Below are 22,974 nucleotides of genomic sequence, written 5' to 3' on the forward strand. Positions count from 1 at the left end.
TGCACATTTTTTCTGTCTTGTCGGACACAGTGCAGCTGCGACACAAAACTTTCTAAATACACGTGCAAGCAGTTTGAACGTTCTTTATAGTGCAAAGTCAGACAGAAAACTGGTGGAAACACTTTCATATATGAGGGCCATTATGTGCAGCTAGGTGTAAATACGTGCATGACATCTACTCACAAATCTACTCATCAACTCCTTCTGCTTTATAACATGCTACTGTTATCAGACACAATACTTCAGATTTATCAAACAGTTATCGCTGGTTATGACATAAACAATTTGGGGGTTATTTATCATATGCCAGTCTCTGGATTTTTACAGTGGGGGTCTTTGCAGCGTTTATTTCTATGCAGGCCCTACTTGGTGTAGAAATAAACGCAGCTGGTGAATTTTCCTGTATGAAAATTTGCCAACTGGAGCAAGTGCACAGGCATGGGTACAGGTACTGGTGTGGTGAAGAAGCCCTGAAAAATACCATCATATGTCTCTCCACATTACAAACTATAAAGATCTTGTGATATATACCTGTGTTCTTTTCTCCTTCGCCCTGTGTCCCTTCCCCAGCCCTGTTTCCTTCACGTGTTACATCATAAATCTTCCCCCGTGTGGGTTGTACGTTATGCCTTGTTCTATTGTAAGACATGTTTTATGCTTTTCAATGAAACCTTGCTTAAACTGGAGCAGACACTTCTTAAATGCATGTTCAGGATCCAAAAACTTACTTAGTGCAAAGTCAGACAGAAATCTGTTGCAGCCAGAGTAACAGAACTGGGCCACTGTTTGGCACCATGACAGGTTTCCTTTAATCTGCACTATCCTGACATTGCTGGCAAGCCGCACAACAAAAGTACATCATATGTATATCATATATAAAATCTTGAGCTGCTGCATTATATTGTCAATATCAACTCAATATTCACAGAACGCACAAACTTCTCCGCAGTCAGTATGATCATATTGATCTGGTCGTCTCCAGAATGAACATTTCTATGCACAATGATCTATAGTAACAGAATTACTGCTCCACTGAGTAACTTTACATCTCACTAAACTAATCTCAGAGCCGACGTTGTTCTGAATTCTTCTGTAAATACAAGATTTCATGAAACCATTAATGAAAATACAATCAGTATAAGGTAGAAAGAGCGGTTCCCATAATGCAGAGACTTGAAGGGGTTAATGTATAGAGTAAAGGCAGAATAATAATGAAGACTGCAATAACAGCAGTCAATAAAAGCAATCACCGGATAAGGATAAGATTTTGCTTACAATATTTCTACAGGAGAAACGTGTTATGATATAATGTTACATTGTAGTGTGGATTAACCTACCTTATTCTGGTCTCTTAAATCCGTTTGTAACATGCGTTGAGTTAAATGTCACCAATAGAGGGCGCTGTAGGACTACAGTTGCCACAAAGGAAGGGGATAGCACAAAAAACTTGGCAGTACAGCAAGAATCAAGGAAATCATATGATTCTTGTCCACATAATATATATTGCACCTCTGGTTGGTGAGAAGCATTAAGACCCCTGTATAGAATGTATAGTACCAAGGAATTAATGGTGCTCCATAAAAAAATAAATAATGTTACCAGAAATTAGGAAAAGAATGTAATAACCATACTGGGCAGTAGGGGGCACTGGTAAACTATATCTCACCATCAATCCATCAGTGCACATTGCTAGTTAAACAGCTGTACAGTCAGATGAGAGTTTTATAGAGTTTAATGTGCCCCTTTATGAAGCAGCAGGGACCTCTCTGGCCACACTGTGTGTTCATCATGTCACACTACAGCAGTCACCGTAGTCCTCTGCACTGAAGGGAGCTGGCGTTAGTAAGGCTACATCACCAGTACACATCACTGTCCCCCTAAGAATAATATCTTTTTTTTAGTGGAACCAATGTATTTTGACATCCATATTTGGGAAATTGTATGAACAGACACAATATGCATTGCACATATGTGTAAGGAAATTGCTGCGCAGATGATGGGAGCGCTTGCAGTCATTGCGGAAACTGGAAGAAAATTAATTTCACGCTCAGATCGTACAAGGAATATTACAGCCACATCCAAGTCATGGAGGGATTGAGGCAATTCTGCATGCTACATATTAATAGGAAAACTTTAATTGCCATGACAGGGACAGGATTGAGGAGGGTCCGGCAGTGATGAGGCTGACGGAGGGGACAGTGGGGGGTTTAAGACTGGAATGAGGGGATGCAGATATGAGTGACCCCATTATCAACAGAACACCTTCTCTTACTTTCTACTTTTCCATGTTATGCCTTGGAAACCCACTACAGAAATTATTAAATAAAGGTATTCAATCACTAGATTTTACCCCATTAAATTACTAGCCCCATCATGTAGGATCTGAAATGTAATTTCTAGAATTCCCTCTTTTTGGTGAAATCTCATCCGAGTGATATTTTGCCTTGGATAGAGAATTTAGAGGCTGCAGTGAGGGCGTAACTTCCGACCCCTCTTTCTGCAGTTATATACCTAGAAACATGCTTTAGCTGCTCATCTTTTAGATTTCATCGGGTGTGATAAAGAACCGGAGATAAAGGCATTTAAGGACATAATGAAACATGTGGCTGCATTGAAGAACCATTTCCCATCAATTTGTTTAACTGCTTATCTCTGGTTTTGTACCTCACAGGACCACAAGCCTGAAGTGATCTGACAGATGAGATTCCTATCTCTACTATGACATGACAACATGTTTCTACGTACTATAGAACCGAAGATAAGGGTGTCTGGACTGACAAACTCCCTGCAGCCTCTAAACTTGACTCATCTCAGGCAAATATGACTCTTCTCAGCTTGTTTTCACATGACTTTGGAGGAGATACTTTATAGGTAAATGGGCGAGTTTTCACATAAAAGAGAGAATTCTAGAAAGGACATTTCATACCCTACCCAAGTGGGCTAGTAGTTTCCTGCAGTAAAATCTGGTGACAGAGATTCTTTAAGTAAATGAAAGCAATCTTATGTGATTTTCATAACTCAAACACATTGAAGATCACCCACCTCTGTCTATACTGCACAGTCTGCCACTCCCTGGCTGATAACAGAAAGTAATAGAATCCATGCACATGTATCATACAGTCAGTCTGTGTTCTATTAGAACCTTTTAGTTGAATATTGAAAGTGCACCTGAAAAAATGTGTAAGCATGTCAAAAAAATGTTTTTAAAAGTGCATATTTTTTAAAAATTATTTTTTAATTTATTATGCACAAAAATATGTATTTTACATGTGTTTCCCATGCCTATAGCAGCATTCAGCCTTGGCTGGAAATTGGAGGATATATATTGTACATAAATGCTATAAAAGACATTTGGGCTAAAGTGACAATGTCATTGTCCCAAATCTGGTTTCACTGAAGAAAAGGCCAATTATACAGTAAATGAAACAAATCAACTGGTGCAGTTAAAGGTGGTGGCCACTAGTTGTCAGTGTTGTGCTTGCTTTCTTGCTCATAATGATGGAAATTTAGGAATGGGAGTCATCCCCAGTTTCAGTTTCTATATTAGAACATTGCATTACACTTTTATATAGCAGCTATAGTTTCCAGACTGCATTGATCCAAAAGGAGAAAAATAAAACCACCAACTCCATGTTGAGGCCAACCTTAAAAGCAATCAAAAATAATATATATAAAAAAGCTCAATGTGTTAAAATGTATTATTCAGAATAGATCCCATAATTTGGCCCAGACTGCACAGACCCAGACAGGGAAGACGATAAAACATCCATGACACAGGTGTCAACGCGGCCTTGGATACTCCTCCCCTAGACACTCCCACAACACGCTTACACACATGGCTCAGGAAAACACACGTGATTCCCAGATGATATATAGAATATGACAACTTACAACTTATTTGAGTCACACACAGGTCTTATACAATGTAGAGTGTCAGCCTGAGCGCCAGGTGACGTCACATGAGCTCAGTATGAAAAGGAAACATGTCACTCTACAGCATATGACGTGTTTAGACATGATTTTATTACTACCACATAAGGTTATAGAGTGCACAAGTAGTCAAAAAATTATAAGGGGACCAGCAGATTCTGATGTCACAGTACTACTTTATTATCAGATGTATCAGTGATGGGATTATATCTGGAATAATTTAGTGATGTTACATAGGACTGCAGGATAACTTACAGACCTACAGATCTATACAGCACAAGGATGAAGGAGTTACAATGACAAACTGAGCATCTTTACTTTATCATACATACTTCTGTAGATATGAGTTAGTAGATCAGAGGTAAGACATGACCATCAGCGATGCGCACATTTCAGATGACATGACTACATAGCGGTAAAGCAAATCATGTCGGTAATGACATTAAAAGTTGACAAGTTGCTGAAATGTAGTATTTTTCTATGATTTACCAGGTGCCTGAGGTATACTAACTAAAAGAACTTTCTGATGATATAAGATTCCCCAAGACTGGCTGCCCAAAATCCCAATCAAGAAAGCGTCTTACCATTGAAGCTTGTCAGGTTGCTGAAATCGAACAAACTTCCGTTAAAGCCTGGAAATGTGGAGTTAAATTGGTAGAACAAGTCCGTAGAATTGGAATTTTCGCCAGGAATAGAGTCAGCAAAGAGATTCATCTGCAGAAGGGTTTTCAGGAGGTAGCGCAGCATGTTGCCTGCAAACTCCTGGGGTCAGATGCACCCCTCTTTTAACCCAACCTGTGAACAAAAAGGACCTCTTTAGTGGAGGCTTTTTAGATGCCGCAGAATACCCCCCGTTTTATGCAAGAAGTGTACCCCACTTTGTTAGACAAGGGATCCCCTGTAGTTAAAGGATAAGAAGCCTCCTTAATGTCTAAATCTTTTATGCAGAGCTGATCCGCACCAGAGGGACCCCCAATTAATAGGCGCTATCAGATAAGAAGGGCCCCCCCTTTTTCTTGCTGGATAACAGCATGTCCAGGCATCTGTCAGGAATCCTGCGGAATAACTTTGGATGTCTGTGTGAGCTCTGAGCTTCCAGTCTCCTGATCTATTCTCTCCTCCCTCTGTACTGACTCCAGTGATGCTGCGGAGGGAGGGTCCCCTGGGGGGCTGATAGGAAAGGCAGAAACCAGGTGCTGGGACCAATAAATGTTTAATTATTGGATTAATAATGATCCCAGGGGGGTGGTGCACAGCCACTCTCATGGCCATGCAGTGCTACGCACAGCTCAGTGCTGCATCCCTCCAGCAAAGACAATGATGAGCGGCGGCTGCAGAAGAAGGAAAAGTTCCTGCAATGATCCCAGCTCCGCACTATTTGCATGCAGAGGATACAGTCAATCCTTATGGAGATGCCTGGATAAGAGCAGGCTGCTCCTGCAGAGCTCTCTTCATGCGGATCCCTCTCCTCTGCTAATACACGTTCTCTCTGAGCTGCAGCTCACATGAATACACAGTTACCTATTCCCATTTATGATCTAATGGAACTATCAAGCCCCAGCACTGAATATTCATAGCAAAAATCCCATCATTTTTACAGAGATCCCAATATTTGCTTTGAATACAAAATCAGTTCATAAACCGCGACTTTGATTCGAGCATCTGAAATAATTAATCTGCTGTTTTTTATGCAGAGAACGGTAGCCACTAATTCCTCATAGAGGTCATATATATGTACTATATGCTATTGTGGTATGAAATATATAGGCTCACTCTGTACCGCTTACTTCAAACACAGGCACACAGTGGGTTTTCTGATTTCAGATGTCATATGTATCTGGCATGTTTCATATTTCATATTCATATTTGGCAAGACACTGGGCAAGGTCCTCTTTAGACTAGTGTGGACTCCAAATGGCAAGTATGAATGTATAGTTATGGAGTTATATCACTCATTGTCCGCTCTGCTATACCTCTAACCCTCTGTCAGTGTTCAATGCTGCAATGACTTTCTAACCATGAACCAGGTGGCTCAGGATGAACATCTCAACCAGACAGGAAATTGCTATATTACAGTAAACACAGAAGAACATTAATGTATTGATCATACAAAAATGTTGTGTAAAAACACAACAAATATTTTGAAGAGGTAATATCAGTGACATATTAGGTGAAAATCTATTGGCTGTTTTGGGAAATGGCGAGTTTTCTGGTGGAAGATGCTGGTGGCATCCACAACAATGGTACATCTGCCAGGTGTCAGGTGATGGTTATTTGCAAGAAATCTCAACATATCCTGCAGTAAATTACAAGGTAACGCCTTGCCCCGGAGATTATAGGAGGATACGCTCCTGTATAGAAACATTGTATTTCCCAGGCATTTTTCAGGGACAAAATCATTTGGGAAGGAAAGAAAATCATTTCTTCCTTAAAGCTGCTCTTCTGAGGGATAAATTGCAAGTGATGGAGACTATGGGTGGTAGGAGGCTGATGAGAGTAAAGCCCGCTCTCATGTCTCTGCATACAAAACAGCATCATTAGAGGGATCATTCACAACTCCAGCGAGCAGGGAGAGGGTCCGGCATGTGACACCAGGCTGGAATTGGTTCCCTTTGTGAAGATAATTGCCCAGTAAGACACTGCGGCCACTTTAAAGCAATTTCTCTTCACAATCATGTGTTTGTATCACATATATTGCACCAACAACAGACAATGGCTGCATACGGGGAAGCACAGCAGTCTGCGCCAGGTATGAGGAATTACGCCAATAGAGACTACAGTTATAAATAAACCATCAATTGCAGCAAAATCTATAGAGTTGGCCTGAGATCAACAAATAACAGAAAATATGCTACACTGCTGATGTGGTGAATTCAGTCAAAACCTCAGCTCAGCAGCTATTCTCTATGGCATTCAATGGCTTACCTAACGGCACACATCTCTGTGTATATTATCTCTGAACTGTTATATCAGTATGTGTAGTGTATCTGTACTATGACATCACTGTATGTATTACCTCTGTGCTGTGACATCTCTATGTGTATTATCCCTGTACTGTTACATCATTGTGTGCATTATGCCAATACTATGACCTCGCTGTGTGTATTATCTCTGTACTGTGACATCACTGTGTGTATTGTCTCTATATGTAACATCACTGTGTGTATGATCCTATACTTTTACATCAGTATGTGTAGTATCTCTGTACTGTGACGTCACTGTATGTATTACCTCTGTACTGTGACATCATTGTGTGTATTATCTCTATATGTGACATCACTGTGTGTATTATCCTGTACTACTGTTACTTCAGTATGTTTAGTATCTCTGTACTGTGACATCACTGTATGTATTACCTCTGTACTGTGACATCACTGTGTGTATGATCCTATACTGTTACATCAGTATGTATAGTATCTCTGTACTGTGACATCACTGTGTGTATGATCCTATACCCTATACTGTTACATCAGTATGTATAGTATCTCTGTACTGTGACATCACTGTGTGTATGATCCTATACTGTTACATCAGTATGTGTAGTATCTCTGTACTGTGACATCACTGTGTGTATTACCTCTGTACTGTCAAATCATTGGGGCACATTTACTAAGGGTTCTGTGGCCGCGATTCCGTAGGGTTTTCCCGAATATTTCCGATATGCGCCATTTTGCGCTAAATTGCTCCAGGTTTTGGGGCACGCGATCGGATTGTGCCGCATCGGTGCCGCGACAGAAATCAGGGGGCCTGGCCATCAGACAACCCGATGGATTCGGACAAACCGCTAAATTTAAAAAATGAATTGTGTCGCAAGATCAGCACTTACATGCACCGGGAAGAAGAAGGTGAACTTCGGCGGACCTCGGCGCAGCAGCGACACCTGCTGGATATCAGGCGCACGACCTTAGTGAATCCTGGCAGACCCGAATCCTCGTCGGACAATGCGCCGCGGGGTGAGTAAATGTGCCCCATTGTGTCTATTATGCCAATACTCTGTCTTCGCTGTGTGCATTATCTCAATATGTGACATCACTGTGTGTATTATTCCTGTAATGTGACAACACTGTGTGTATTATCTCTATATGTGACATCACTATGTGTATAATACCTGTACTGTGACATCACTGTGTGTATTATCACTGTGTGTATTATAACTGTGTGTATTATGCCTGTACTATGACATCACTGTGTTTAGTATCCCTATACTGTGATATTGCTGTGGGTTTTATCCCTGTACTGTGATAGCACTGTGTATTATCTCTGTATGTAACATAACTGTGTGTATTATTCTTGTACTCTGATGTCACTATGTATAATATCGCTGTAATGTGACATTGCTGTGTGTATTATCCCTATACTGTGAAATCACATCACTGTATTTATTATCCCTGTACTCTGACATCACTGTGTGTATTATCGACTGTGTAGTATCCATCTACTGTGACATCACTGTGTGTATTATCCTTTTACTATTACATCACTATGTGTACAATAACTGTACTGTGATATAATTGTTTCTTTTATCCCTTGACTATGACATCACAGTGTTTATTATCTTGTACTGTGACATCACTGTGTGGTATTCCTGTACATTAAAGAGGACCTGTCATCCCCAAAAAATACCCCCACCAAATATGTTCCCCCTAATCCTGTCCCAGCACTTTTATATTTATTCAATTTTTATTACAATTTGTGTGTTGACATATTTTTAATCTATTCAACCTGTTACCAAATAAGAAGTCAGAGCGTCGTACAGGTCCCCTAGCAGTCGGCAGTATTCATGAGGGGGCCGGCAGCAGCCCATGTATTGTGCAATCACAGCCGGCTCTATGCGATGCGGAGCGCTGACAGCGGCCACAGAGGGGCTTATTCACATCGCCGGCCGAACATTCAACCAGCGCTGTGAATGCATCCTGCAAATACAATGGGCAGCTATGGGAAGACTTTTATACGGCTACAGATCAATAAGGTGCTTATATGGGTGAAAAATGTGCTGTATTTAAGGCCAAAATACGGCTGTATCTACAAAACAGAAAAACACATGTGTTTTGACATCTTTGATCAGAGGAGTTCTCTTTCATTTTATTTTACTTCCTAGCCCCCGTGTCAGCTTCTTCCAGCCATGATTTGGCAACACTTTAATTTGAAGGTTGTTATCACAAACTTAATACTGTTCTCTTGCTCCCCCAGACAGCACTATTATAAAAAGTAGCCAATATAGTAACAGTGTTATAGAAACAATGCTCCCACAAAAGCCAGTATAGAAACAGTGCTCCCCCCAATAGATAATATAGCAACAGTGTTCCCACAGTACTCTATATAGTAACAACGCTCCCACAAAAGCCAATATAGAAACAATGTTCCTCCAATAGATAATATATTAACAGTGTTCCCATGGTAGCCTATATAGTAATGTTGCCACCACAGTACCCAATGTACTCAAAGGGTCCCCACAGTAGCCAATAAAGTAAGACTGCCCCCAAAGTAGCCAATACATGAACAGTACCCAACCACAGCCACTATAATTACACTGCCTACTTACTGAAGCCAATAGAGCAACAGTGCTCCCACAATAGCCACACTAGCCTATATAGTAACAATGCTCCCAGAGTAACAAATAGTCACAGTGCCCCACCGTCAAAGTGCCCCCCTGTACCCACAGTCACAGTGCCCAAAGAAGCCCAGAGTCACAGTGCCCCCCAGTATCCAAAAGTGTCCATACTCCACAGTCATAGTGCACCTTTGTAGCCAATAGTTACAGTGCCCCTTTTCTGCTTCACATTAACTAGCTACAAAATATGATGACTGGAAGTTATATTGTACAAAAGTCCAGTCACAGTGCCCCCCAGTATCCAATAGTCAGTATACTCCACACTCATAGTGCACCTTTGTAGCCAACAGTGCCCCTTTTCTGCTTTGAATACTAGCTACAAACCATGATGACCTGAAGTAATATTGTACAAAAGAGTAGGTCAAAATTGCTCAAGAATTATGTGAGAGACTGATAAAGCTATGAAGAAATTACTTATTTTATTTTTCAATTGTGGGCTGTACTTTTTTTTTTTACACAGCTTTACCATTTTACCTTACTTTTTGAATCTGTTGTATGCATTAACTCAATTGTACAATTCAAGCACAATGTAGAGGAGCTACTCCTGAACGCAGATCTATATACACTCATTATTAGGTACACCATGCTAGTAACGGGTTGGACCCCTTTTGCCTTCAGAACTGCCTCAATTCTTTGTGGCATAGATTCAACAAGGTGCTGGAAGCATTCCTCAGAGATTTTGGTCCATATTGACATGATGGCATCACACAGTTGCCGCAGATTTGTCAGCTGCACATCCATGATGCGAATCTCCCGTTCCACCACATCCCAAAGATGCTCTATTGGATTGAGATCTGGTGACTGTGGAGGCCATTTGAGTACAGTGAACTCATTGTCATGTTCAAGAAACCAGTCTGAGATGATTCCAGCTTTATGACATGGCGCATTATCCTGCTGAAAGTAGCCATCAGATGTTGGGTATATTGTGGTCATAAAGGGATGGACATGGTCAGCAACAATACTCAGGTAGGCTGTGGCGTTGCAACGATGCTCAATTGGTACCAAGGGGCCCAAAGAGTGCCAAGAACATATTCCCCACACCATGACACCACCACCACCAGCCTGAACCGTTGATACAAGGCAGGATGGATCCATGCTTTCATGTTGTTGACGCCAAATTCTGACCCTACCATCCGAACGTCGTAGCAGAAATCGAGACTCATCAGACCAGGCAACGTTTTTCCAATCTTCTACTGTCCAATTTTGATGAGCTTGTGCAAATTGTAGCCTCAGTTTCCTGTTCTTAGCTGAAAGGAGTGGCACCCGGTGTGGACTTCTGCTGCTGTAGCCCATCTGCCTCAAAGTTCGATGTACTGTGCGTTCAGAGATGCTCTTCTGCCTACCTTGGTTGTAACAGGTGGCGATTTGAGTCACTGTTGTCTTTCTATTAGCTCGAACCAGTCTGCCCATTCTCCTCTGGCCTCTGGCATCAACAAGGCATTTCCGCCCACAGAACTGCCGCTCACTGGATGTTTTTTCTTTTTCGGACCATTCTCTGTAAACCTTAGAGATGGTTGTGCGTGAAAATCCCAGTAGATCAGCAGTTTCTGAAATACTCAGACCAGCCCTTCTGGCACCAACAACCATGCCACGTTCAAAGGCCTCAAATCACCTTTCTTCCCCATACTGATGCTCGGTTTGAACTGCAGGAGATTGTCTTGACCATGTCTACATGCCTAAATACACTGAGTTGCATGTGATTGGCTGATTAGAAATTAAGTGTTAATGAGCAGTTGGACAAGTGTACCTAATAAAGTGGCCGGTGAGTGTAGACCTGAACACTTGCAGTTAGGAATGAGTTCATTCCCTGAGGAGGATTAGAATAAGGTTTTTATCCTCACACACAGACTCCTTATGGCAGACACTGTATGCGCCATGCTCCATATTTGGTGGAGCATAGAGCTTGGAGACTAGACTCCTTACATCCAGCAACTGCATTCTTTCTCTATGCAACATTATTGGGTGTGTCCTTGTCAAAATCCTCAGAGATAGGGCTCCTCTTCATGATTCATGGGTCTCTCTCCTCTTTGAAAAAAGTCCACCCCTGACATTTTTTGACAGCTGCAAGGAAGGGGATTTGCCATCATTGGAAATTCACTGCTTGCCCTCTTCTTAACAAATGGATCTCAGAAATGAATTTTTTTTAATGATGATGGAAGAACTTCTGGCTTCAATTTAGGAAGCATAGAGGTATTTCAACAAATGTAGTTTACCTGAATGCGATTCAGGAATTATGGTGGCCTCACTCACAATTTGGGCATCCTGGTTATTGCTCCCCATGACTTGGGATAGGATGCATATGGTGAGCTCTCTTTTGCAGTTTTGCAGAAAAGTAAGTGAAGAGAGAGACCATGGCCTTTTGGAAGGTGATGGGGACTTCTTTTCTCGCTTCTCAGAGTAGATCGTAACTATCTTTACTGATGAATAGGTGAGCCAATGCGAGCGATTGCGGTTAAGTACCTGAAGGTGGAGGCACAAAGTGAGTGGGTTCTATGGCATCTATTCTCTCTCTGCAAGCTCCGGTAGACCCAGAACCCTACTGTTGTTAAGACACTCTTTAATGGCAGTAATCTGAGCAGGAACTGGCACTGTATTATCTTCAATTTGGGAAATATGGCCTTCAGTGTCATGCTGATGCCCTACAGCCTCACAGTTGCATCAACTACTAGTGTGGTGACTGTGACTATCATTTTATTACACAGATCGTTTTCATCTCATTTGCTGAAAACATTCTCTCACTGTAATCTGAACTGAGAATCTTCATTAATTTAGACTAATTATGAATTACATGTACACAATTCACTATGCAGACACAGTAGCATTGTAAGTGGAAGCTTGTAAACATGTTCATTAGAGTCGAGGGGTAATTATATTTGTCTAGTGCTGAGCTGTGGGTAATATGGGCATTGTGGAGGGGGTGCAGGCTTTAGAGATGTGCCTTCTGTCCCAGCTTGAAGAATAGAAGCTTATTTGACTTTAAATCAGGTTGCAATTATTGTACATAATGCATTCAAGTGTTTCTGTATCAGCAGCAGACTTTCCAGGCATATATCTATCTATCTATCTATCTATCTATATATATATATATATATATATATATATATATATATAGCACATGGAAATTATCCGCATCACAATGTGTTTGGGGATTTTTAAAATAATATTCAGAGCTTGCTATACATGTCGCTATGAACATCAAATCAAACAACATCAAATATAGTTTATGTATGTGAGGCTCATTTCCAATGTGTTGGCTACATTGATGCAATATGATAAATTAGCAATATCTGGAGTTCCAACATGAATTTTAGTACATGAACACTCTGAGAGCAGACAGAGCTGATTACAGTGATAACCAGAGAGCTCTCTGCATTACTACTGAGCCCGGTTGCTGTCCGACAGGTCATACATCCTGCTGGCACCAGATCTGCACACAGCAGCAGCAGCGGGGAGAGGAGAACTGCAGTGGGGAGGAGGAGAAGTGTGGTTAGTATCTGTGTTTGTTATTTTATCACACAGCAACAAGGGGGAGCTGAGAATATGAGTGGAGCACAGTATCAGGGCACTCTGGGGGTTCTAATATAAGGGGGAGTCCTGGGGGCACAATATGAAGGAAAATAATGTTAGGGGGAGATGAGGGGTGCGATATAAGTGAGAGCTGCAGGAAACAATAGCAGGGAGAGCTGGGGGACACAATATCTGGGGGACATAATATCACGAGGGTCACATGTAAAGGGTCGTCGGATTTGCAAATTGGGGGTGGAGTAAGAGGTGGGGCAAAAGGCGGGCATGGAGTCACATCTTTTGTCCCTCTTCCACTAAAGTTGGTAGGTATTGATGAATTACATAGTCTGGTTCTGATTATATCCTATTGATGGGGCAGTGATTTGTTGCACCTGCAGATAACATACAGTATTCTGTACACAGACGGCACTGCAATAAATCAGGGTTATTATAATCACATTGTAGTTACCATACTTATTTTTTCTTTTTGTCTCAGTGGATTCATCAAGAAAAATATATTCTACATTCTCACCTAACCAATGCCTCATGGATGGAAAATAATATTTTTGGAGCCAAGGAAATGCCTTGTGCTTTTTTTTTTTTTTTTTTACAGTTTTTTACATTTTCAACAGGGTCCTGGCATACAAACTAAATGGGGCTTATTTACTAAGGGTCCCGCGGCCGCATTTTCGTCAACTTTTTGGGGATCAAGCTGGGGATTGTGTCGCACACATAACAAATTGCACTTTGCAATTCTAAATTTGGTGAAATGGGTGAAAAAACGCATTTGCACCATTTTCTTGTGGCCTTGGTTTTTACGACTTTCACAGTATGTTCCAAATAACACCTCTACTTTATTTCTTGGTTCAGTAGTAAATTTACACTGATTTTATTGTGTTTTAAAACATTTTAAAAAATTAAAACCTTATGTACGGAAAAAAAAATTTTGTTTCTCCATCTTCTGACGTTAATATGTTTTTCATACATCAGTCATTTTTTGCAGGATGAGCTGACTTTTTCATTGCCACCATTTTAAGGACAGTATGACCTTTTGATCACTTTTTGTTAATTTTTTTTGGCAAAATGGTGGAAAAGTGGTGTTTTGGACAATTGGGAGCTGTTTTCCCTTATGGGATTCAACACTGTAAACAACTGTTCTCATATTTTGATTGTATTTTGACTGAATATTTTGGGACATGGTGATACCTTGCATGTTTATGATTTAACTTATTTTTATATCAGTTCTAGGGAAAGGGGGTGATTTTAATTTTTATAACTTTTTTTTATTATTATTATATTACAGACCCCCTAGGGTACTTTAACCCTATGTTGTCTGTAGTGGTCGTGGAGAGTGGTCCTCGGGAATAAAGCACCAGCCTGGTAGTAGATGCAGGTTGGGATAATGGAGATGCAGCTGTGTCCAAACTGTGAAAGCTGCAGCTCTGGATTAGAGTCTCCTGACTTTGGTCTTGGGATTGGTTTCTGTAGCAGCACTAAAGGTGTGCTGTGCACTGACTCTGTGTTCACACTGTGGTAAGAGCACTGCAGACTGGACTGGACCACTGACAGGCAAAGAAGGACTCTCTGCTCTGTGCAAAGACCATGAGGTCTGGACCATCTGCTCCCACTGCACAGGGGCTTTATACTCCCCCTGGTCAGGTGGCAGCACCTCACCAATCACACTCCAGTTTACAACACAGCCACAGCTAATTGGATAACATCTTACACCCATTTAACTATTGCCTGTCCAGGCAGAGACTACAGCTGCAGATTACCTGAGATCTCCCTGCATTATCCCTTGGGTGAGTTGATCAGGCTCACCAGATGGATCCAGACAGGTAGAGGGCCTTATTCGTCATTACCCCCTTGCCTATATGTTGACAGGGGTGTTGCAGTATATGTCCCTTATGATTTGTAAAGCGCTGGGGAATATGATGGCGCTATGTAAAAAAAGATTATTATTATTATTATCACTGCCTCAGTATCACTAACACCTTTTATATTTCTTTCATCTAGTGGTATTCCTGGTCTACTTTCCCTGCTAACCCCAACTGCTGGTTTACCTCATAATTTGTCCTCTGCATTATAAAAGGTGAAATCTGTAACAACAATTCAAATGATACAGATTTCAAATCTGAAATAAATGGGATCTAATCTGCAGTACTCCACCAAGTCCACTACATTATGGAGGAGAGTCTTGCTTTGTACGTTCTATAGCTCTGGAGCCGGAGGTGGCCAGGAACTTCAGATTGGTTGATATCTTAAGCGTCAAACCTACAATGAATTTATATTGAACACCTATAGGTTATCAAAATAAAATTCTCACAACTCATCTCCAGTGTTTATTAAAAAAAATGTTATATTGTTTTTAGTCACTCTTAAAGGTTTCTGTAGTCAGGACATTACTATGTTTCTGTCACTCCCATATAAATTAATGTGCACTACATAAACAGCACAGGTCAACAAGCTACATTGCTTCCATATCTTAGAAGCTACAATATTCATTCACTTCTATGGGAGTGATGGAAGCATATTTCTTACTAATTAGTTAAGATGAGAATAACCCTTTAGCCATTGTACTATTTCAATGGGTTTTTTTTTTTTACAAATGTTTGCAAAATAAATGTATAAATATCACAAAGATAATTATTTCACACAATTGGGAATATGCAAATATAGAGATACCAAAAAAGGAAGTGAACGCCATGACAGATCCTCCTGTGACACATTAGGATTTTGTTACCCTGTAAATGACAGATTTGCTGATAAACACAGGGACTGGAGACTCCTTAGATGCAGGATACCTGGGAGCCCCCGGACGGCGCTACCACCTGCCTCCACCATCAGCCGCTCCAATCACTGGCGTTGTAATTGAATTCCCCTGTTCTTACCTTCTCCCTTTTAGCTTCTTGTATCTAAATAAACATTTGCAGACGCGTCTGGGGCCCTTTGCCTGCGGCCACTTTCCCCTTTGATTATTTCCATATCGTATTTCTGCACTTGATAACACAGAATTGTTGTTTGACAAAATCCCCCTCAGAGCTTTATGTTTAATTACATTTCAATGGCCCTTATGTGAGTCGGAATAAGAAATGCAAAAAAATGAAAAAAAATCTCCCTAAGCAGGGAAAAAAATGACATTCATGTAAGTTGGGTCTTTTTTGGTTGTCACTGTGTTTTTTTCATCTTGTTGAATAGAACTGATGTCTCCCATGACAGATACAATTCTACAGTAAAATATATAACGTGGCTGTTTTCCCTAAACAGAGAAGAGAAATAAAGTTTTACATTTTAACACCTTAACAACCGGACAAGTGACTTTTATGTGACAACAGAGCAGTGTTTTTAGTTATTAGGTTTCCAATGTAACCCTATCTCCATCTGAAGACTCCTAGTTCTTTAGACTTATAAAGCCAAATGGGATTCATCAAGTTTTACACAATCACATCCCATTTTACAGTGTTACCTGCTGGTCACTTTCTTTTTAACTTAAGTGACAATAGCAGTGCCCATTCCACATGGCCGCCATGTTTTCATTTCATAACTCCCATTGATATGAACTGTTGTGCAGCATTTTGTATGCTAACATGGACATAAGTGCATATATGGCCAAAAATTGACAAAATGTTTTGTACAGTATATGTATATGGTGAGTCCCCAGAATCATTTCCACTGGTGCGTCATAGGCAATCACCAGAAAATGATGTCAATGGGTGGTGTTTTCCCATTCTAATTTAAGAAAAACAGTCTGACTATTGAGACCCGACTACCCCATCATTCATTAGAAAGGGACCCCAGAAATCCACAGAATGGGGTTCCCTATCTCACTAATTGGTGAAGTGGTAGGTTATACATAAATCCTGCTGCTCCATTCAATGCTATGAGAATGGCAGAAATTGCTGAACACTTCGCTTGGCTATCTCTGGCACTCACTGAGACAATGAATGAGAATCCTGGAGATAGCTGACCGGTGTGCTCAGCAATTTGAGACGCACTCATATTATTAAATAGAACTAGTGGCAGGACACCCATTAGTGAAAGGGGAGCTTCCTCCTTCTTCAGATTGCTGGTGGTCCCATTTTTGTGTATAAGGGATAGTTTGCTAAATAGGAACAACCCCTCTAAATCAAGTTAAATTTACCCCAGAATGGGTCCTGAAAAAAACATTTTACTACCTAACTTAACCCCTAACTCTTTGCACTGATTCTGTATTTGGAATTTTCTCTCTAGTCCCCATTATTCCCAAAGCAGTCAATATTTTCAACCAGATGGTATTTTCCATACACCTTGTGCAAACTAGGGTCTCTATTGTCAGAAAGATGGTCCTGGGCTGGAGAATACAGTCTGGCACTAGATATCTGACACTAGGGATCTGAAAATTATGACATTTATGGATTTGGAAATAAGGAGGCCGGTAAGAAAATTCCAACTACAGTGGAATCAGAAGGTTGGATCCTATGAAAGGATGCAAGAAGTTGAAATTGATGGAGATGGTGAAAGGTCCTCTTTAACCTCTCTCCGATGCTGGATGTAATAGTACAGGGGTAACTTCCCAACTTGTGCCGTACTATTACATAGTGCTTCTGGCACTGCCTCCCAAGCGAAGCCAGTACTAAAAAGTATAGCTGTCAATTGTATATTACAACCGTAACACCCGCTATCAGAGGAAACTCCTATTTTCTGCAGTCAGGCATAACCGTGGCGTGTAAGGGGCTTCCACTGCTTAATGGCGGGGGGACTGATTCTCCAATGGCAGCCCCGGGTTCCTGGACTGGACTGGGCAATGTCCTCTATAAACCAGGCCCTGTCACAAAAACACCCCCACATATTTGGTATCACTACATCTGTAACAATCTGTACAATAAATAAACATTATTGGGGAAACTTGCAAAACAGGTTAATTTAACATCAAATCCCGTCAATAAAAAGTGATTTAAAAAATGTACAGTGAAAAGAAAAACTTGTCACACAAAAAAATAAACCCACAACCAGCTCTGTCAACCGAAAAAGTTATGCCGCCGAAAAGATGGCGATACTAAGACAAAAAGTGTTTTGCTATTGTATCCATTGAGAATGTGTACATTTTTTGAAAAATACCTTCATTTAGCCAAAAAAAAGTTCAAAATTGCATCTGATTATGTTTTAACCTGTGAAACAATGAAAGAGTTAAAGGACATCTACCATCAGATATACTGATGCTAGACGCCTATAACTCACCTGTTTGTTGTCTCCTCTTCTTAAGGAACACCTTTTTGTCACTTCCCAACATAGCTGCATTCTTGAAATAAGGAGCTATATAAATATGCTAATGAGCCAAAGGCCCTCATGGTTCTGTCACACAGTGCGTTCTTGGACCGTTCTTAAACAGACTGAAACGCATGCCTTTTTAAACCACATGTTTTTGTATGTTTACCATACATTTGGCTGGTTTTAATCTGTTTCACAGCTGCCTACACTTCTAAAAATGAAGATAAACAGATTCAAACTAGCCAAACGCATGGAAAACTTACAAACCACATGCGTTTTCAGTCCGTTTAAAGAACTGTCCAAGAACACAATACTAAAAGCACAAAAGTTACATTAAAGGGGTATTCTCGTCTGGATATTCACATTCCGTTTCATTAGTCTGCCGTATATAAACATTTCTTCAATTAGATGTTATTAAAAAATTTTTACCTGTGTGAAGATAATTTCTCATAAATGTAGGCATATGGCCCCTTAGAAACAAGACTGTGTACCTGGATACGGCCACCTCTGCTGGATGGATTGGCCAAAGAAACAAAAAGTTTTTGTATATGAAATGTCTGGGAGTTACTACATGTCCCCCAGCCGTCCTGTGCTAATGATCGCTGAATCCAGGAGGTCAGGCTGGGCTCAACAGCGCAAGTCTGGCCACCGCTGCCAGAGTGTGAGGTGGTCGTAACCGAGGAAGCTATCTCGTTTCTAAGGGACAACATGGCTACATTTATGAGAAATTATCTCCACATAGGAACATTTTTTTTTAATAACATCCAATTGAAGAAATGTTTATATATGACAAATTAATGAAACTGAATGTGAATGCCCAGACAAGAATACCCCTTTAAGTTTAATGCAAGGTACAAAATGACCATAAGATTGAGGTTAGTGGCCTCTTCCTCCTAAATTATACCCTTTTTTTCCACACATATGCAACATCCCCCACCGGGGCCTAGCCTTTTCTCGGGGCCTGGAGTCAGCCGGGGCCCGCAGTACCTGAGTGGCTGGCGGTTGCGGCCTAGGCACGCTATTGTCACGGTGCTTGGTATGGGGAACCGGAGGGCTGTCCTACAGCCTGGCAGGTCTCGAGCAGGGTGGTGTTGGCAAGAAATGATGAGGGAGAGGCTGCTATAGCGGATCTCCCTGGGGCAACCCTTTGGTCTCTAGAGGATAAGTCTCTGTGTGGTGGACAGGGTGCCTGTGATGATGGCAGCTGTAGCAGCAGGGACCAGACGGAGGCAGAGGTTGAACAGAAACACTTACAGTTCTTTATTGGAACTGACAGGAACATCAGCAACGTGCCTTTAACAAGATGGTGGAGTACTGGAGAGTTATTTGGAGGGAGCCACAGGATGTAGATCACCAGCCTGGATGCAATGGCAGGCTGGGAGGCAGCTGTGTCCTAATAGGAAGCTTCAGCTTGATCCTGGATATCTTCAGGTATCACCCTTGAAGGTAGGAGGATACCCCTTTCCTCACTACCTAGCTATTAGCTCCACTTCAGGCAGGGGCTAGGCTCTTCCTGCTCTGGTATGGTGTGCTAGCTGTACAGACTCCGAAGAGTCTGTACTGGAGAGACTCCAGTCTGCTTCTGAGCTACTGCTCAGCTAACTGCTCTCTAGAATATTCTTGGCCAGGGGTTTTATTATCTCCCCTTGGTCAGGTGGTGGCTGCTCCTCCAATTACCTCTCAGTTCACAGAGACAGGATGTAACACAGATCATTAGATACTAGACGCTTACATCATACACAGATTAACGTCTGCCTTGCCAGGCAGGATTAACCACTGCAATGTCCCCTGTGTGATGTGGTGACATGCTATGGGGCTTATTCGCAAGCACTCCTTCGCCATTGCATCGGCGAGGGTGTTGCACATATTTATGTTTTTGACGCAAATTACCCAAAGGATAAGTCACAATCTAGTCATCCATTCCCCGTGCCCACCTTGCTCAATGCAAAGAAGCATCAGCCCAAGATGCTTGTTTCCACTGCTAAACACCATTCTTGTGTGACAGCACCCTTATGCTTACATCATCTTAACGCCTTCTGACTCCATGGCTGATAATTTATTCAGGCCCCATTCATATTTTAATTTTAGCTGGGTCCGGCCTAGTTATCCGTCAGTCTGCATAAGTGCCAGACTTTCCTTGTGCAGACGGCTCAATAGGAAAGTTCTGCGCTCATAGGCAAGACTTGCAGACTGCTGGGTGACGTCACCGGCAGTCTGAACGATACCTAGGCAGGACCCAGCTTAAATTAAAATATTGGGGGGCGTGAATAAATTATCAGCCCACGTAGCCAAGAGTCTATCTGATGTTAGATGTCCTTTAACAAACTTCATATATTTTTTTTACATACGTTAAGGGGTATAGTTTCTAAAATGGGTTCATTATAAGTGGGTTCACTATAAGGCGCACAAAAAATCCTTTGAATTTCTCAGAAAACAAAGATGCGCCTTATAATCCGGTGCGCCTTATATATGAACCTAGACGTTTTAGCAGGCATTTATTGATGGTGCCCCTTATACTCCGGTGCGCCTTATAGTCCGTAAAATACTGTAAATGTCGGAATTATAGAAAATTTTGAATTTTGAAAATCGAGAATTTTTCATAATTTTTCCAAATATCTGATTTTTTAAATAAATAAACACAAAGCATTTCACCCAAATTTTTCAACTAACATGAAGCACAATGTGTCATGAGAAAATCTCAAAATCACTTGGATATGATAAAGCGTTCCAAAGTTATAACCACTTATAGTGACACAGGGCAGATTTGAAAAAATGCGCAATGTCAGGAAGGTGCAAAGGGGTTACATCAAATCTACCATCAGAATCAAGCATGGATAAACCAGGGACACTTACTCGTAGTGTCATTGGATTTCCTCCTAAAAATTGTGGATTATTTGTATGTTAAGTTTCCAGTTACCCCAATCTTTCACTCATTGCCCAAGATCCATAAGGAGGTTTTTCCTCTTCCTACCTGCCCCATTGTGGCTGGGATTAGGTCTTTGAGGGAAAGGTTGGGGGTATGAGTGGATCACCACTTTCAACCATGGATGGCTGGCTGGTTTCCTCACCAAGCATGTAATCTCACTGCTAGATGGCAAGAAATGTAATGACATATACATATGGTTGTCATGCGATGTAGTTGGATTATATCCGTCATTAGATTGCACTACAATATCTATCGTAATGCCTTGAGAAATATCTGCTGTAGAAGAATGTATCATCACAGGGGTTGAGTTTTTGTGAAAAAACAATTATTTTGTATTTGATGACACATGCTTTTTGCATGGGTGCGGAGCTTCGGCGGTAGATGCTCCCCATCTTTGGCTAATTTGTATATGGCCAGATGGGAGGAGCTCCACCTATTTACTGAATCTAACTTGTACCTATCCCATATTAGATGATATGGTAGTTACATTGATGGCCAGCTCCTGAAATGGGATTGTATAGGATCTGAAGTACATGAGTTTGTTCAGTATCCTCATTCTTACAGTGAGAATTAGAAATTTACCCATGATATCCATAATAAACAAATGAATTACCTAGACATTAAATTAACTTGCTCCTCCGAAATACAGGTTTCCCCATATGAAAAACCTACGGCATCTAACTCAATACTGTTAACTAATTCATGCCATCCTTGATAGGTCATTAAAAATATCTCAATTGGTGAAAGGTACCAAAAGAAATTGTTCTATTCCTTCAGTGTATGAGACAGAAGAAAAAAAAAATAGATAGAAACTATCTAAGGTGGAGGGCGTAAATGGAGCATGGAGATATGTAAAAACCATTCAAACCTTCTGGCCTTAGACTACAAGCATGCACGTGATTTTTTGATGTGTGCTGTCCGCTGTTTCAACAGTTAGCATGCCTCCCCATTTTTGCATTAGAGAAAGAAGGACAAAAAATGCGCCGCTCACAGTATAATTTCAATCTTAGTGCCTTTATCTGCTGGCTCTCCCTGTAATCAGTTCTGTTAGTGTCTGGGGATCCTGGCAGAGCTGATGCCCAGACACATACCCCCCACCAGGCGGGACAGTGGAACGGAGCCCGAAAACTGGGACTGTCAAGCTGTATCTGGGATGATTGGGAGGTATGCAGTTAGCAACCCTTAACGACTGCAAAAATCTAAAATTGCCAACTTAGGACAGCCTGCTATCTCCACTGATCTATTTGCAGTGACAGGGTTAAGCGTGTAGTAACTGCGCTGCAGCGCTGAGCATTGATTGATCAGAGTGGCTCAGTCAGCAGCGCTCTGGGTTTCATTAGGAGGATTGTATCCCAGACACATAACTCCTCTTCGGTTAACACGCAGAGATGGGATAAGCTGCGTCTTTGGTCTATGATCATATCCTGTAATGGACACATAATCAGGCAGTGATCGCAACCCCCTGTACTACAAGCACAGAGACTCAGCAATATTCATTGTAATAGCTGCATAGCCGTCTCCATGTCCCTCAATCTGTGTGTAATTCTGGATACATGATAGCAAATAAATATATCAGCCACGTCGTTGAATGTCTTACTTATAGATGACAAGTCAGACATATAATGATAAGGTACCCACCTGAGCTAACCCCACCACACTCATGATCTTCTTTTTGCATGTTTGACATATGTCTTTTTAAGTTCAAAGTATTTACCTGTCCCTTGTAAATTCTGGGGTCAAGTGACCTGTGTGGGAT

The 22,974-nt window shown here is 41.2% G+C and overlaps 1 protein-coding gene across 2 annotated transcripts in view; it reads right to left on the reverse strand.

Annotated features, from left to right (window-relative positions):
- The window catches only part of ROBO3 (roundabout guidance receptor 3), a 219,070-nt gene extending 214,011 nt beyond the window's left edge, over positions 1–5,059 (reverse strand). Inside the window, exons 1-2 of one of the 2 annotated variants that reach the window (XM_072156612.1) lie at positions 4,809–5,059; positions 4,515–4,725 (exon numbers count right to left, since the gene is read on the reverse strand). In XM_072156612.1, coding sequence (XP_072012713.1) covers positions 4,515–4,677 — 163 coding nt within the window. In that variant the 5' untranslated portion in view covers positions 4,678–4,725; positions 4,809–5,059. Of the gene's footprint in view, positions 1–4,514 lie in introns of both variants that reach the window. The other variant, XM_072156613.1, reaches the window with a different exon arrangement.
- Positions 5,060–22,974: the final 17,915 nt, after the last annotated feature.

The sequence above is a fragment of the Engystomops pustulosus genome, chromosome 6 (assembly GCF_040894005.1).
Source record: "Engystomops pustulosus chromosome 6, aEngPut4.maternal, whole genome shotgun sequence".
NCBI classification, from domain to species: Eukaryota; Metazoa; Chordata; class Amphibia; order Anura; family Leptodactylidae; genus Engystomops; species Engystomops pustulosus.